Source organism: Ictalurus furcatus, chromosome 13 (genome assembly GCF_023375685.1).
Source record: "Ictalurus furcatus strain D&B chromosome 13, Billie_1.0, whole genome shotgun sequence".
Classification (NCBI taxonomy): domain Eukaryota; kingdom Metazoa; phylum Chordata; class Actinopteri; order Siluriformes; family Ictaluridae; genus Ictalurus; species Ictalurus furcatus.
This window is the reverse complement of record NC_071267.1, coordinates 29,218,791-29,234,886: the sequence shown is the minus strand read 5'-3', so window position 1 is coordinate 29,234,886 and position 16,096 is coordinate 29,218,791. Positions and strand designations below refer to the sequence as shown.

General features: G+C 47.5%; 1 protein-coding gene across 2 annotated transcripts in view; it reads right to left on the bottom strand.

Moving 5' to 3' along the window:
• Positions 1–16,096, bottom strand: part of sdk2b (sidekick cell adhesion molecule 2b) — a 161,582-nt gene that overhangs the window by 30,960 nt on the left and 114,526 nt on the right. For both annotated transcript variants that reach the window (XM_053639090.1, XM_053639088.1), the window contains exons 10-14: positions 12,085–12,201; positions 11,578–11,745; positions 11,297–11,399; positions 4,595–4,771; positions 1,877–2,013 (exon numbers count right to left, since the gene is read on the bottom strand). In XM_053639090.1, the coding sequence (XP_053495065.1) occupies positions 1,877–2,013; positions 4,595–4,771; positions 11,297–11,399; positions 11,578–11,745; positions 12,085–12,201 (702 nt within the window). The remainder of the gene's footprint in view (positions 1–1,876; positions 2,014–4,594; positions 4,772–11,296; positions 11,400–11,577; positions 11,746–12,084; positions 12,202–16,096) is intronic.

The window sequence follows — 16,096 nt, the reverse complement described above, 5'->3', positions numbered from 1 at the left end:
CTGTCTCTCTCTCTCTCCCTCTCTGATTCTGTCTCTCTCTCCATCTCTCTGATTCTGTCTCTCTCTCTCCATCTCTCTGATTCTGTCTCTCTCTCTGATTCTGTCTGTCTATCTCTCTCTCTCTCTGATTCTATCTCTCCCTCTCCCTCTCTGATTCTGTCTCTGATTCTGTCTCTCTCCCTCCCTCTGATTCTCTCTCTCTCTGATTCTGTCTCTCCCTCTCTGTGATTCTGTCTCCCTCTCTCTCTCTCCCTCTTGCTGATTCTGTCTCTATCTCTTTCTTTGATTCTGTCTCTCTCTCTTTCCCTTTCTCTGATTCTGTCTCTCTCCCTCTCTGATTCTGTCTCTCTCCCTCTCTGATTCTGTCTCTCCCTCTCTCCCTCTCTGATTCTGTCTCTCTCCCTCTCCCTGATTCTGTCTCTCTCTCTCTCTGATTCTGTCTCTCTCTCTCTTTTTCTCTCTCTCTCTGATTCTGTATCTCTGTCTCTCTTTCTCTCTCTCTCTATCTCTGATTCTGTCTCTCCCTCTCTGATTCTGTCTCTTTCTCTCCCTCTCTCTCATTCCGTCTCTCTCTCTATCTATCTAGCTCTGTCGTAGGCTGCGGGAATTTTGGGAAGTATGGGCAGTTGGGGAGGTTTTATGCTCTGTAGGTGCAGGAGTTTTAAGTTTTAATTTTTTTAAAAAAAGTGGGATGTGAAATAGTTTTCTTTTTTACCTGGTTTTTTTTTTTGTCATTTTTAATTTTTTACTTTTTTTTTACACTTTTATTATTTATTTATTTATTTATTAATGATTTTTTTTTCATTATCTACTATGTCTCACTAAAATCTGGAGGAATCTAAATAACTAAATAAAAGGACAATTTAAAAGTCAAAGTCTGTTTCTGTCTCTCTCTCTCCTTCTCTCTGTTTCTGTCTCTCTCTCTCTGATGCTGTCACTCTTTCTCTGATTCTGTTTCTCTCTCTCTCTCTCTGATTCTGTCTCTCTTTCTCTCTCTGTTTCTGTCTCTCTCTCTGATGCTGTCACTCTTTCTCTGATTCTGTTTCTCTCTCTCTCTATCTCTGATTCTGTCTCTCTTTCTCTCTCTGATTCTGTCTCTCTCTCTCTCTGATTATGTCTCTCTCTCTATCTCTGATTCTCTCTCTCTCTGATTCTGTCTCTCTCTCTCTATCTCTGATTCTCTCTCTCTGATTCTCTCTCTCTCTGATTCTGTCTCTTTCTCTCCCTCTCTCTGATTCTGTCTCTCTCTCTGATTCTGTCACTCTTTCTCTGATTCTGTTTCTCTCTCTCTATCTCTGATTCTGTCTCTCTCTCTGATTCTGTCTCTTTCTCTCCCTCTCTCTGATTCTGTCTCTCTCTCTCTCTAGCTCTCTCTGATTCTGTATCTCTCTCTTTCTCTCTCTCTCTCTATCTCTGATTCTGTCTCTCTTTCTGATTCTGTCACTCTTTCTCTGATTCTGTCTCTCTCTCTCTCTCTCGCCCTCTCTCTGATTCTGCCTCTCCCTCTCCCTCTCTGATTCTCTCTCTCTCTCCATCTCTCTGATTCTGTCTCTCTCTCTCTTTCTGTCTGATTCTGTCTCTCTCTCTCTCTCTCTGGTTCTGTCTCTCTCTCTCTCTCTCTGATTCTGTCTCTCTCTCTGATTCTGTCTCTCTCTCTCTCTGATTCTGTCTCTCTCTCCCTCTCTCTGATTCTGTCTGTCTCTCTCTGATTCTATCTCTATCTCTCTCTCTGAGTCTGTCTGTCTCTCTCCCCCTCTGATTCTGTTTCTCTCTCTGATTCTGTCTCTCTCTCTGATTCCTTCTCTCACTCTTTAAACACAGAGCAGTGGGCCTCTCTGTCTCTCTCTATCTGTGTGTGTGTGTGTGTGTGTCTCACTGTTCTCAGACACTTCAAGTATGTAGCGTATGAGAGGACTGTTTCCGTCAAAAGGTTTTGCCCACGTCAGGTTGATGGCTCTCTTCTCCACGGAGCTCAATATGGTACTTGGGTTCTCTGGAGCGTGAGGCAACTGTCTGTGTTTTACACACACACACACACACACACACACACACACACACACACACACAAAACTGTAAATGGGTCGAATTGCTCTTTTGAGAGAGGGAAACACTTTTTCAGAGCGAGGTCCTTGGAGCTGAGTGCACCACTAAACCTTCAGAAAAGTTTGAGGACTTTTTATTTTATATATATATATATATATATATATATATATATATATATATATTGAAAGTTGAATGAAAGTCCATAAAAACAGCTTTGGGGAGATCTTCTCTAACGCCGGTCTCATCGAAACCTCTGGAATGGCTGTAGTTCCCTTCCAAAGGGAACTTCAAGGTTGCATTTAGCGTAACAGTATGGGAACGCCTTGCGCGCGTGACCGGTATCTGAAGCTTGTGTAAAATCAGGCCTCTACTTATAGGCCTGCCATGATAGGTGACGTGGCAATTAAGCGCGTCGCATGATATATATGGCACCTGTGAACCACGTCACCTTATTTATCTTCAGCGAGACTGCATGTCTGTTGTTTGTGTGACAAAAACGCTTCATTTCTACTCTATATTTTCTCAAAATCTCTAAACTGTCTGTTGTTTGTGTGACAAAAACGCTTCATTTCTACTCTATATTTTCTCAAAATCTCTAAACTTTTCTATCCCTTTTTTAGAAAAAAGAAAAGAAAAGAGAGGGAAATAATGCGCGAGAAAGATTTCAGGAAGTGTGTTACGCCTTGCTCCCGTTTCATCATGGGAGGAGACGGACGCTTTCTGCGTGAAGTGTTTGGGCATAGAGCATTCTACAGCAGCCCTCAAGGGGTATGACTGTCAGCATTGTGAACGTTTCACGATTAGGCAGCTACGCTCTCGGCTCGCTCTCTTCTCGTCCGAAGGGAGTTGGGTTTCAGAGCCTCGTGGATCTGGGCCGGCCGCTGCCGAGGCAGCCAGTCGGCTAAGCTCGTGGGGTTCTCGTATGGATCTGGAAGAGGAGCCGGAGACGAGCGCTGCTCTATCTCTTGCTCTGTCTTCCGGGTCCGGCTCTCCGCCCGACGCCTCCTTCCCCTATGGAAAGCCAAAACACCCTCGCTGACTCCGAGGAATCGGTAGAGGGTGCCATTGCACCAAAAACCGACAGCAGCTCTCAAGCATATAAAGACCTGCTTGAGGTGATCTCTAGGGCAGTTGAAAAGTTGAATATAGACTGGCCCGGGGAAGAGGAAGTGGCTCATAGCAGGCTGGATGAGCGCTTCCTCTCCAGTGAAAATAAATATAAAGCTACCTCACACCGCAGAAATGAGATATCACGGTTCTGGAGAAAACCATACACTAGCCGTGTTTATAACCCCGCGACGTCTGGTTACTCAGCCGTCATGGGGAGTGAGCAGCACAGCTATTTAGCGATGCCAAAGGTGGAGGAGGCGCTTGCGAGCCACCTCTCTCCGTTAACGGCAGGTAATTTAGGGAGGCCAACTTTACATTCTAAGCCATGTAAGGCCACCTCGGCGTTGGTGGGTAAAGCCTATGTGGCATCGGGTCTTGCTTGTGGGTCACTGCATACAATGGCAGTGTTGCAGGCCTACCAAGCAGACCTGCTGAGTGAACTCGATACTGGGTGGTTGCCTCGAAGGCTTTGTACAAAGGGGTATCCTTGCAGGATGTATGTGCTGCTGCAGGATGGTCTACGCCACACACATTCATCTGTTATTACAGCCTGGATATTCATTCCACCCCAGGCTCGAGTGTCTTGCAGTGACCCTCGGGCTTGGGTCTTTTTGAACAGGCCGTACCCTCTGTATGACGGAGTGGGTATTCCTGTTCCCATACTGTTATGCTAAATGCAACGTCGAAATTCCCTTTGAAAGGGAACGTTGGGGTTACGCATGTAACCCTGTTCCCTGAAAGGGAACGAGACGTTGCATAGCTTTGTCATACCAGGGCAGGCCTGTGAATTGCGTCTTCGCTTCAGATAATAGAGGCTGGCGGGGTGGTTCACAGGTGCCATATATCATGGCAGGCCTATAAGTAGAGGCATGATTTTACACAAGCTTCAGAAACCAGTCACGCGCGCAAGGGCGCTTCCATACTGTTAGGCTAAATGCAATGTCTTGTTCCCTTCTCAGGGAACAGGGTTACATGCGTAACCCCGACGTTTTACATTTGGGTGCGGCTTAATGTAAAGGTTCATTCAATAACAGCTGCACTTAGACTGATGTTAGAGGCATGCACTTTAAAAAGGACAAACCTCTAGTGAGAAGATAAATTAGGGATTCGGGATGGAATGATAATGCAAACTAGAGAAGGACAGATTGGACAGAGACATATCGAGAGAGAGAAAGAGAGAGAAAGAGAGAGAGCGATCAAGGAGAGACAGAGGAGAGAGAAAGAGAAGATAGAGAGAGAGAGAAGATGAGAATGTATTAAAGCAATAAAAAAGAGAAAATTGAATTAGAGAGAGATGAGGAGATATAAAGATAGGGTTACAGAGTAATACTGAAAAAGAGAGTGATAAAACAGACGGAGATGGAGAGAGACAGAGAGATACAAATGCTGCTGATGATGATGGTGATAATGATGATGATGATGATGAAGGTGAGCTATTTACCTGACTTTCAGGTGTGCAGTGTGAGAGTCGTTTCCTCCCTGTGATGTCACTCTGCAGGTGTAGGTTCCAATGTCACCTGACCACGTCTGAGAGATGTGTAACGTACCGTTAGTGTCCAGCCGTATCCGTGGAGATGACCTGGGGTTAATCAACTGACCATCCTTCTCCCACACAAACCTGAACACACATACACACACAATAATAATAATAATAATAATAACAATAATAATAATAATAATAATATTAATAATATGTTGTTTTTTTTATTTATTAAATAACTTTTTTCACCTGAATGAACTGTCACTGATAACTCCCTTTATTTCAGGTTATTTCTAAATGCAGCTTTCAATTAAAATAAAAATAAACACAGGGCAAATTTTAGTATTAATTAATTAACTGATGTTGTGGTTATCTATAAAATAGCAATATGACTTCACAGTTGTTAACATTGTAAATGATGATTATATCCAGAAACAGGTGATTTTTATGTGAATATTTAGATAAGCATCCACAGACCCATTTCCAGTAACCCTCAGTCCTGTGTGACAATGGCACGCTGTGTTAGCTAATCTTAATGTTAAAAGGTTAATTCATCATTAGAAAGCTAAGCTAGCACAGCTGCGTGGTTAAGCTGCGTGATTATGGTCTGAAAATGTCCAGAAAGAAAGAGCTTTCCTCAGAAACATGTCAGTCTCTGGTTGTTTTGAGAAGTGAAGACTTTTCCATGTGAGAAACTGAAGATATCTTACAGAGGTGTGTACTACTCCCTTCACAGAACAGTGCAAACTGCCTCTAACCAGGGAAGAAAGAGAAGTGGGAGGCTCTGGTGCACAACTGTGCAGGAGGATAAATATATCCTCACAGTTCCTCAGCTAGCAGCTTTATTAAATAGTGCACACATAATACCAGTTTCATCTTCAGCAGTGAAGACTCGACTCCAGGATGCTGGCAGTTCCAGAGAAAAAGCAGATCTGATACAAAAATCATTCAAATGGGCAAAAGAACACAGACACTGGAAAGAGGATGATTGGAAAAAAGTGTTATGAACAGACAAATCTGCAACCCCAGTCCCAAAAAAGTTGGGACAGTTGCAATTTAGGACTAATAACGATGTGACAAGCTGAAATAACAAGGTGATGTGAAACAGGTGAGGCTAAACAGGTGTTACAGTATATAAGGACCCTCCAAGAAAAGCTGAGTCATTCAAGAGCAAGGATGAGTCAAGTCTTGCCAATTTCCAAAAGCAAATAATCCAACACTTTGAGAAGAACATTCCCCAAAGACAAATCAGTAGGATTTGGGGCGTTTCACCTTCTACAGTGCACAATATAATTATATCTCGGTACGTAAAGGGCGAGGCCAAAAACCACTTCTGAATGTGCGTGATCTCTGATCCCTCAGAAGTTACTGTCTTAAAAACCCTCATGAGTCTGTAATGGAGATCCTGACATGGGCTCGGGAATACTCTGGTAAACCTTTGTCAGTCGACACCATTCGCCGCTGCATTCACAGATGCACGTTAAGGCTTTACTATGCAAAGCAGAAGCCGTACATTAACACTGTCTGGAAGCTCCGCCCACTCCTCTGGGCTCGGTCTCATCTGAGATGGACAGTAGCACAGTGGAATCGTGTTTTATGGTCCAACGAGTCGACATTTCAAATAGTTTTTGGACAAAAAACAGCCGTCGTGTTCTCCGGGCCAAAGAGGAAAAGTACGCTGTTATCAGCGTCATGTCCAAAAATCCAGTGTCTGTCATGGTTTGGGGGCGTGTCAATGCCTATGGTATGGGGGCATGTCAGTGCCAATGGTATGGTGTGTGTCAGTGCCCATGGTATGGTGTGTGTCAGTGCCCATGGCATGGGGGTGTATCAGTGCCAATGGCATGGGGGTATGTCAGTGCCCATGGTATAGGGGCGTGTCAGTGCCCATGGTATGGGGGTGTGTCAGTGCTCATGGTATGGGGGCGTGTCAGTGCCCATGGTCTGGGGGTGTGTCAGTGCCCATGGTATGGTGTGGTTCAGTGCCCATGGCATGGGGGTGTGTCAGTGCCCATGATATGGTGTGTGTCAGTTCCCATGGTATGGGGGCGTGTCAGTTCCCATGGTATGGGGGCATGTCAGTGCTCATGGTATGGTGTGTGTTAGTGCCCATGGTATGGGGGCATGTCAGTGCCCATGGTATGAGGATGTGTCAGTGCCCATGGTATGGTGTGTGTCAGTGCCCATGGTATGGGAGCGTGTCAGTGCCCATGGTATGATGTGTGTCAGTGCCCATGGTATGGGGGCGTGTCAGTGCCCATGGTATGGGGGAGTGTCAGTGCCCATGGTATCGGGATGTGTCAGTGCCCATGGTATGGTGTGTGTCAGTGCCCATGGTATGGGAGCGTATCAGTGCCCATGGTATGGTGTGTGTCAGTGCCCATGGTATGGGAGCGTGTCAGTGCCCATGGTACGGTGTGTGTCAGTGCCCATGGTATGGGAGCGTGTCAATGCCCATGGTATGGGGGCGTGTCAGTGCCCATGGTATGGGGGAGTGTCAGTGCCCATGGTATGGGGATGTGTCAGTGCCCATGGTATGGTGTGTGTCAGTGCCCATGGTATGGGAGCGTATCAGTGCCCATGGTATGGGGGTGTGTCAGTGCCCATGGTATGGGGGTGTGTCAGTGCCCATGGTATGGGGGCGTGTCAGTGCCCATGGTATGATGTGTGTCAGTGCCCATGGTATGGGGGCGTGTCAGTGCCCATGGTATGGGGGAGTGTCAGTGCCCATGGTATGGGGATGTGTCAGTGCCCATGGTATGGTGTGTGTCAGTGCCCATGGTATGGGAGCGTATCAGTGCGCATGGTATGGTGTGTGTCAGTGCCCATGGTATGGGAGCGTGTCAGTGCCCATGGTATGGTGTGTGTCAGTGCCCATGGTATGGGGGCGTGTCAGTGCCCATGATATGATGTGTGTCAGTGCCCATGGTATGGGGGCGTGTCAGTGCCCATGGTATGGGGGCGTGTCAGTGCCCATGATATGATGTGTGTCAGTGCCCATGGTATGGTGTGTGTCAGTGCCCATGGTATGGTGTGTGTCAGTGCCCATGGTATGGGGGTGTGTCAGTGCCCATGGTATGGTGTGTGTCAGTGCCCATGGTATGGGGGTGTGTCAGTGCCCATGGTATGGGGATGTGTCAGTGCCCATGGTATGGTGTGTGTCAGTGCCCATGGTATGGTGTGGTTCAGTGCCCATGGCATGGGGGTGTGTCAGTGCCCATGGTATGGGGATGTGTCAGTGCCCATGGTATGGGGATGTGTCAGTGCCCATGGTATGGGAGCGTGTCAGTGCCCATGGTATGGGGATGTGTCAGTGCCCATGGTATGGGAGCGTGTCAGTGCCCATGGTATGGTGTGTGTCAGTGCCCATGGTATGGTGTGGTTCAGTGCCCATGGCATGGGGGTGTGTCAGTGCCCATGGTATGGGGATGTGTCAGTGCCCATGGTATGGTGTGTGTCAGTGCCCATGGTATGGTGTGTGTCAGTGCCCATGGTATAGGGGTGTGTCAGTGCCCATGGTATGATGTGTGTCAGTGCCCATGGTATGGGGGCGTGTCAGTGCCCATGGTATGGGAGCGTGTCAGTGCCCATGGTATGGTGTGTGTCAGTGCCCATGGTATGGGGATGTGTCAGTGCCCATGGTATGGTGTGTGTCAGTGCCCATGGTATGGGGGCTTGTCAGTGCCCATGGTATGGGGGTGTGTCAGTGCCCATGGTATGGGGGCATGTCAGTGCCCATGGTATGAGGATGTGTCAGTGCCCATGGTATGGTGTGTGTCAGTGCCCATGGTATGGGAGCGTATCAGTGCCCATGGTATGGTGTGTGTCAGTGCCCATGGTATGGGAGCGTGTCAATGCCCATGGTATGGTGTGTGTCAGTGCCCATGGTATGGGGGTGTGTCAGTGCCCATGGTATGGTGTGTGTCAGTGCCCATGGTATGGGGGTGTGTCAGTGCCCATGGTATGGGGATGTGTCAGTGCCCATGGTATGGTGTGTGTCAGTGCCCATGGTATGGGGGCGTGTCAGTGCCCATGGTATGGGGGTGTGTCAGTGCCCATGGTATGGGGGCGTGTCAGTGCCCATGGTATGGGGATGTGTCAGTGCCCATGGTATGGTGTGTGTCAGTGCCCATGGTATGGTGTGTGTCAGTGCCCATGGTATGGGAGCGTGTCAATGCCCATGGTATGGTGTGTGTCAGTGCCCATGGTATGGGGGTGTGTCAGTGCCCATGGTATGGTGTGTGTCAGTGCCCATGGTATGGGGGTGTGTCAGTGCCCATGGTATGGGGATGTGTCAGTGCCCATGGTATGATGTGTGTCAGTGCCCATGGTATGGGGGCGTGTCAGTGCCCATGGTATGGTGTGTGTCAGTGCCCATGGTATAGGGATATGTCAGTGCCCATGGTATGGTGTGTGTCAGTGCCCATGGTATGGGGGTGTGTCAGTGCCCATGGTATGGTGTGTGTCAGTGCCCATGGTATGGGGATGTGTCAGTGGCCATGGTATGGTGTGTGTCAGTGCCCATGGTATGGGGATGTGTCAGTGGCCATGGCATGGGGGTGTGTCAGTGGCCATGGCATGGGGGTGTGTCAGTGCCCATGGTATGGGAGCGTGTCAATGCCCATGGTATGGTGTGTGTCAGTGCCCATGGTATGGGGGTGTGTCAGTGCCCATGGTATGGTGTGTGTCAGTGCCCATGGTATGGGGATGTGTCAGTGGCCATGGCATGGGGGTGTGTCAGTGGCCATGGCATGGGGGTGTGTCAGTGCCCATGGTATGGGAGCGTGTCAGTGCCCATGGTATGGTGTGTGTCAGTGCCCATGGTATAGGGATATGTCAGTGCCCATGGTATGGTGTGTGTCAGTGCCCATGGTATGATGTGTGTCAGTGCCCATGGTATGGGGGCGTGTCAGTGCCCATGGTATGGGGGCGTGTCAGTGCCCATGGTATGGGAGCGTGTCAGTGCCCATGGTATGGTGTGTGTCAGTGCCCATGGTATGGGGGCGTGTCAGTACCCATGGTATGGTGTGTGTCAGTGTCCATGGTATGGGAGCATGTCAGTGCCCATGGCATGGGGAACTCACACATCTGTGAGGGCAGCATTAATGCAGAAAGATAAGTACACATTTTGGAGCAACATATGTTGCCATCCAGACACCGTCATCAGATTTGAAATGAGTGTATATATATTGTGAAAAAAACCTTTTCTGGAATTGGTGTTGTAGGTGGTGTTTGGATCACAGAGAAGAACATTTGTAAGGTGCAGAACAAAGTAAAAGATGCTGGAGGAGTGCATGTGAAGGTGCATGTGAAGCCTGGAGGAGGTAATGTGATGGTCTGAGGGTGCTTTGGTGCTGGTAAAGTTGGGAATTTGTGAAGGGTAAAAGGAATCTTAAATGAGGAAGGCTATCACTTCATTTGGCAACTCCATGCTGTATCCTGTGGATGGCGCTGGACTGGATGGTATGGATGGTACGGATGGTATGGATGGTACGGATGGTAGTACTCATCAAGCCAATGCAACTTGTGGGAGGTGCTTAGGAGTGAAACTGATGCAGATTACCTCAACAAACTGACACCTAGTGTGCCAAAGGCTATATCTGCTACCAGTGGAGGATAATCTTCTTAAAGCAGAGGTTGACACACTAAATTATCTCAAGCAGAAATAATGATCTCTAAAGTTGTCAATTTCTTGACTATATTTTCTATTAATTTTGCAAATTATTTGATGAAACAATGAGCTTTCATGGAAAATGTGAAATTTTGTGAGTGATTCCAAACAAATGGTAGTATACATAAATAGTGTATTATAGAGGAATGAGGGTTTATGTTAGTCAGTGTGTGTGTGTGTGTGTGTTCTCACTATTGATTTTATGCCTCTTCAGTCAGGACAGAGGAGGACATAAACAACCCTGACCACAGCTCCTTCACTGAGATTGATAGGTACAGAGGCCACACCTCCTTCACTGAGACTGAGGCCATGCAAAGAGGATGATATCCAGTAAAATAGAGCATGTGGTTTGGGGACACGACCACAGTGGAATGATGATTGTGTTTATGTGGCCTATATAGTTAAGAGGGGGGTGTGTGGTTTGGGGACACGCCCACAGTGGAATGATGATGGTGTTATTGTGGCCTATATAGTGAAGAGGGGGGTGTGTGGTTTGGGGACACACCCACAGTGGAATGATGGTGTTTATGTGACCTATATAGTGAAGGGGGGGTGTGTGGTTTGGGGACACGCCCACAGTGGAATGATGATGGTGTTATTGTGGCCTATATAGTGAAGAGGGGGGTGTGTGGTTTGGGGACACACCCACAGTGGAATGATGATGGTGTTTATGTGACCTATATAGTGAAGGGGGGGGGTGTGGTTTGGGGACACGCCCACCATGGAATGATGATGGTGTTTATGTGACCTATATAGTGAAGAGGGGGGTGTGTGGTTTGGGGACACGCCCAAAGTGGAATGATGATGGTGTTTATGTGACCTATATAGTGAAGAGGGGGTGTGTGTTTGGGGACACGCCCACAGTGGAATGATGATGGTGTTTATGTAGCCTATATAGTGAAGAGGGGGGTGTGATTTGGGGACACGCCCACAGTGGAATGATGATGGTGTTTATGTGGCCTATATAGAGAATATAAAGAGAGTGTGTTTACCTAACAGTAACACTGGGGTCATGAGACACTCCGCAGGTCAGGGTGGCTTTAGTGCCCTTAATGACACTTTGATCCTGAGGTGGGTTGGAGATACGGGTACGAGCTGGAAAACACACACACACACACACACACATACACACACACAAACACACATGCACACACACACACACACCCACACCCACACACGCACACACGCACAAAGAGAGAGATATATAAAGCATTATGTAAGACTTCATTCAGATTTACCTTGCACACACACACACACACACACACACACTTACCCCACACCCCAAGGTGTGCTGAGGCCTGGTCAATGCCACGTGAGTTGCTTGTAGTACAGGTGTATCTACCCGAGTCAGATAGGCGGGCAGGGCTAATCAAAAGGCTGCCAGATTCTAACAGGGTGAAGCGCGGCAACTGGACCGATCCACTTGCTAATACATGCTCAGCTACACACACACACACACACACACACACACACACACGCATACACACACAATTATACTGAGCAAAAGAAGTGTGTTTTATTATTCAGCATAGCTTCATCATGTGTCTATTTTCATCTTTGAGTTGGTGTGTTGGTTTCTGAGATTTTGTGTGTGCGTGTGTGTGTGTGCGTGTATGCATATGTGTGTGCGTGTGTGTGTGCGCGCGTGTGTGTATGTGTGTGCGTGCACGCGCGCGCGTGTGTGTGTGTGTGCGTGTGTGTGTGTGTGTGCGTGTGTGCGTGTGTGCATGTGTGTGTGCGCGTGTGTGTGTGTATATATGTGTGGTTTAGAGAGATATACCTTTCTGCCAAGTGATAGCAGGCCGTGGAGCTCCTGCTGTCTCACAGTGCATAATGACTGACATCCCATCAATCACCGTGCTGTCTGATGGACCTGCAGTGATGTTCGGTGCAATACCTGAGAGAAAACACACACGCACACACACACGTGTACACACACACACACGATCTCAGAAACCAATCCTATTGTTTATGCTGTACACTTAAGATATTTGGGTTTGAGATCAAAAGATTAATATGAGGTGATGGATCAGAATTTCAGCTTCTATTTCCTCATATTTACATCTAGACGCGTTAAACAACTTGAACATGGCTTTTAATATTAATGATTTAATAGTTTGTCATCAAATTGTGGCTCATTATTATTATTATTATTATTATTATTATTATTATTATTATTATTATTAAGGTATAAATGTTTTACCGGATCCATAAAGGATTTTATTATAATTATCTGAGTAATTGTCTGTTTTGGAGTAAATCTGTATCCTTTTATATCCTTAAATAGTGAGCCAGTGTCTCAGTATTTTATTGTATTTGCTGATTTTGTTCCAGTTTGGTACAGTGATGGTCGATTATTATTATTATTATTATTACTTAAACACGCAGTATTTTGATGTTTTTAAGTATTTATAAATGAAAGAGTTTTGCTAACAGAATTCAGACCTGGAGCAGAAGAAAAAATAAAAGTTGGGGCTGAAGACAGAAAAATCCATTTCCACAATGAAAAAAACTTTATGCACATTTCATGTATATTAAATTATATTACATTTATTAAACAGGAAAAATAATCAGAATCTATGCTGGACGTGTGAGTTTTCACAATTCCTTATGACAATATAACAATAATAAAGTCTAACTATTGAGATTGTAAGTAACTTGAGACTCCACGCAGATCATAAACCATTGAAATCATTTGAGAAATGTAAACATTATTGTGCTTTTTATCCAGAAATGAAATGCAGCTCCTCCGTTTACTTCTATTTGTTTATAGGGCAGTCTTGCGCGGATCAATATGGCGGTGACGTTGACGATCCAGCGGCCAACACGGCATCTACGTACGTCTATGAACACAACAGCCATGAGTCGAAGTGGAGTGACGTCAACTCCCCTCTTCGATTGATTGGCTAGAGGAGGGGCTGTAGTGGACCAATGGTGATGCTAAAACCCGCCCTGATTTACATGAAACTTGAACTGTGGCTTTTGGAAAAGTAAGCGGAGAATGTGGAAACACGCGCGAAGGGAAAAACGTCGGGGTTACGCATGTAACCCTGTTCCCTGAGAAGGGAACGAGACATTGCATTTAGCATAACAGTATGGGAACACCTTGCGCGCGTGACCGGTATCTGAAGCTTGTGTAAAATCATGCCTCTACTTTTAGGCCTGCCATGATCAGGTGACGTGGCAATTAAGCACGTTGCATGATATATATATGGCACCTGTGAACCATGCCGCCAGCCTTATTATCTGAAGTGAAGACGCAATTCACAGGCCTGCCCTGGTATGACAGTGCTATGCAACATCTCGTTCCCTTCTCAGGGAACGGGGTTACGCATGTAACCCCGACGTTCCCTTTCAAAGGGAACTTCGATGTTGCATTCAGCATAACAGTATGGGAACGGGAATACCCACTCTGTCATACCGAGGGTACGGCCTGTTCAAAAATACCCAAGCCCGAGGGTCACTGCAAGACACTCGAGCCCAGGGTGGAATGAATATCCAGGCTGTAATAACGGATGACTGTGTGTAAACCACCCTGCAGCCGCACACACATCCCGCAAGGATACCCCTTTGGACAAAGCCTTTGAGGAGGCGACCGCCCTAGTGGAATGAGCTCTTATGCCCAGAGGCCTGGCGAGACCGCGTGTCGTAAGCCCTAGAGATTGCTTCCACTATCCAAGTAGAGATGCGCTGCTTTGACACAGCATCACTTTTCCTGTCGCTGCCAAAGCAGACCAGTAGCTGCTTCGACTTACGCCACTGGCCGGAGCGGTGGATGTAAGTACAGAGAGCCCTTACTGGACACAGCAGGTGCATCCTCTCTTGTTCCGGTGTGAGGAAAAGAGGAGGGCAGAAAGTCTGCAACACCACAGGGTGGGCAGCCGATGTAGGCGCTTTACGAATATAATCCGGCCTAGGATACAGGAAGGCCTTGGCTAATCCAGCGGTAAAGTCAAGGCAGGAAGGGGCAACAGAGAGAGCTTGTAGACCTCCCACTCGCTTGAGAGATGTCAGGGCTAGTAAAAGAGCTAACTTTAGAGTCAGAAGCTTCTCAGAGGCTGACTCTAAGGCCTCAAATGGGGCCCCTGACAGACCTTCCAAGACCACAGAAGGTCCCAGGAAGTTATGCATGGCCTACAGATGGGCCTCAGCCATCTGACACCACGCATGAACCTCGAAGTTAGAGGATGTTGCCCCACAGAGGCTCCATCAACAGGGGCATGGCTGGCCGAAACGGCGGCCACGTAACCCTGATTGTAGAAGGAGCCCAGCCTGCTGAGAAACATTCTTGTAAGAACTCCAGGACTGTAGCTATTGTGCAGTTCACTGGGTCTAGCTGACATTCCTCACAGCACAAGACAAAAAGCTGCCACTTGAGTGCATACAATTTCCTTGTGGATGGTGCTCTAGCATTTAACATGGTTTCTACAATCTCAGTTGTAAGACCAGAATCTATGAGCTGGTGCCTCTCAGGGGCCAGACCCACAGTTTCCATAGTTCTGGCCAAGGGTGATAAATCAGCCCTCTGGTTTGAGACAGTAGATCCACTCTAGGGGCTTGAATGGGGCACCCAAGAGACCTTCCAGGACCACAGAAGGTCCCAGGAAGGTATGCGCGGCCTGCAGATGGGCCTCAGCCGTCTGAAACCATGCATGAACCTCGAAGTTAGAGGATGTTGCCCCACAGAGGCTCCCTCAACAGGGGTGTGGCTGGCCGAAATGGCGGCCACGTAACCCTGATTGTAGAAGGAGCCCACCCCGCTGAGAAATGTTCTTGTAGGAGCTCCAGGACTGTAGCTATTGCACAGTTTACTGGGTCTACAGTGGATCCCTGCGGATGGGAATCTCCCAAGGAGTGCCATCTCGCAGGGATATTATCTCCCAGAACCATGTTCGAGCTGGCCAAAAAGGTGCTAGTAGCAGACTGTCTTGGTGAACTCTCGCTAGAGCTTGTGGGAGCAGAGCGATGGAGGGAGCAGCATACAGATGTGACCTCGGCCACATGTGTGGACTCCACCCCAAAAGTCTCCCAAGATCCAGCTTTATCTTGCTCAGTGTTGATAGGATTGACACTACGCATGTTGGGGATAGAAACACCCTCATCGTAGTAGAATCCTATAACCCCTAGAAAAGTTGTCCACTGCACTGGGGAAAGCATACTTTTCTGAGATTCAACCTGAGCCCCAAGCTCTTCATGTGGGCGAGAACAACATCTCGATGTTGAACCGCCAACTCCCTGGATCATGCTAGAATTAACCAGTCATCCAGGTAGTTTGGTACACAGATGCCCTGGAGTCCCAATGGAGCCAGAGTGACATCCATGCACTTTGTGAAGGTGCGAGGGGATAAAGCTAGCGATATTTCTATGTGGAAATATGCACCTTTTAGATCTATCGCCACAAACCAGTTCTCGAACTGAATCTGTGGCACGATAAGTTTGAGCATCAGCCTCTGAACCTGTATGTCCGAAGAGTACGGTTCAGATGATGCAGATCTAAAATTGGCCGCATACTCCCACTTTTTTGCGGAACAGGAAATAATGGCTGTAAACCTCCCTCCCTTCGGGAACGGGGTACATGTTCTATGGCCCCATTGTCCAAAAGAGGGCTTACTTCCTGCGCTAACGTCGGGCTCTGGTCTGTGCTGACTGCTGTGGTGAGCACACCTGTGAACGCGGGAGGGGGGGGGGGTTGATGGGGTCGAGCTATAACTGGACCCGGTAACCTTTTCTAAGTTTAATCAGAACCCATGGAGACACATTTGGCAGAAGTTTGCACGCTGCCCGATGGCCTT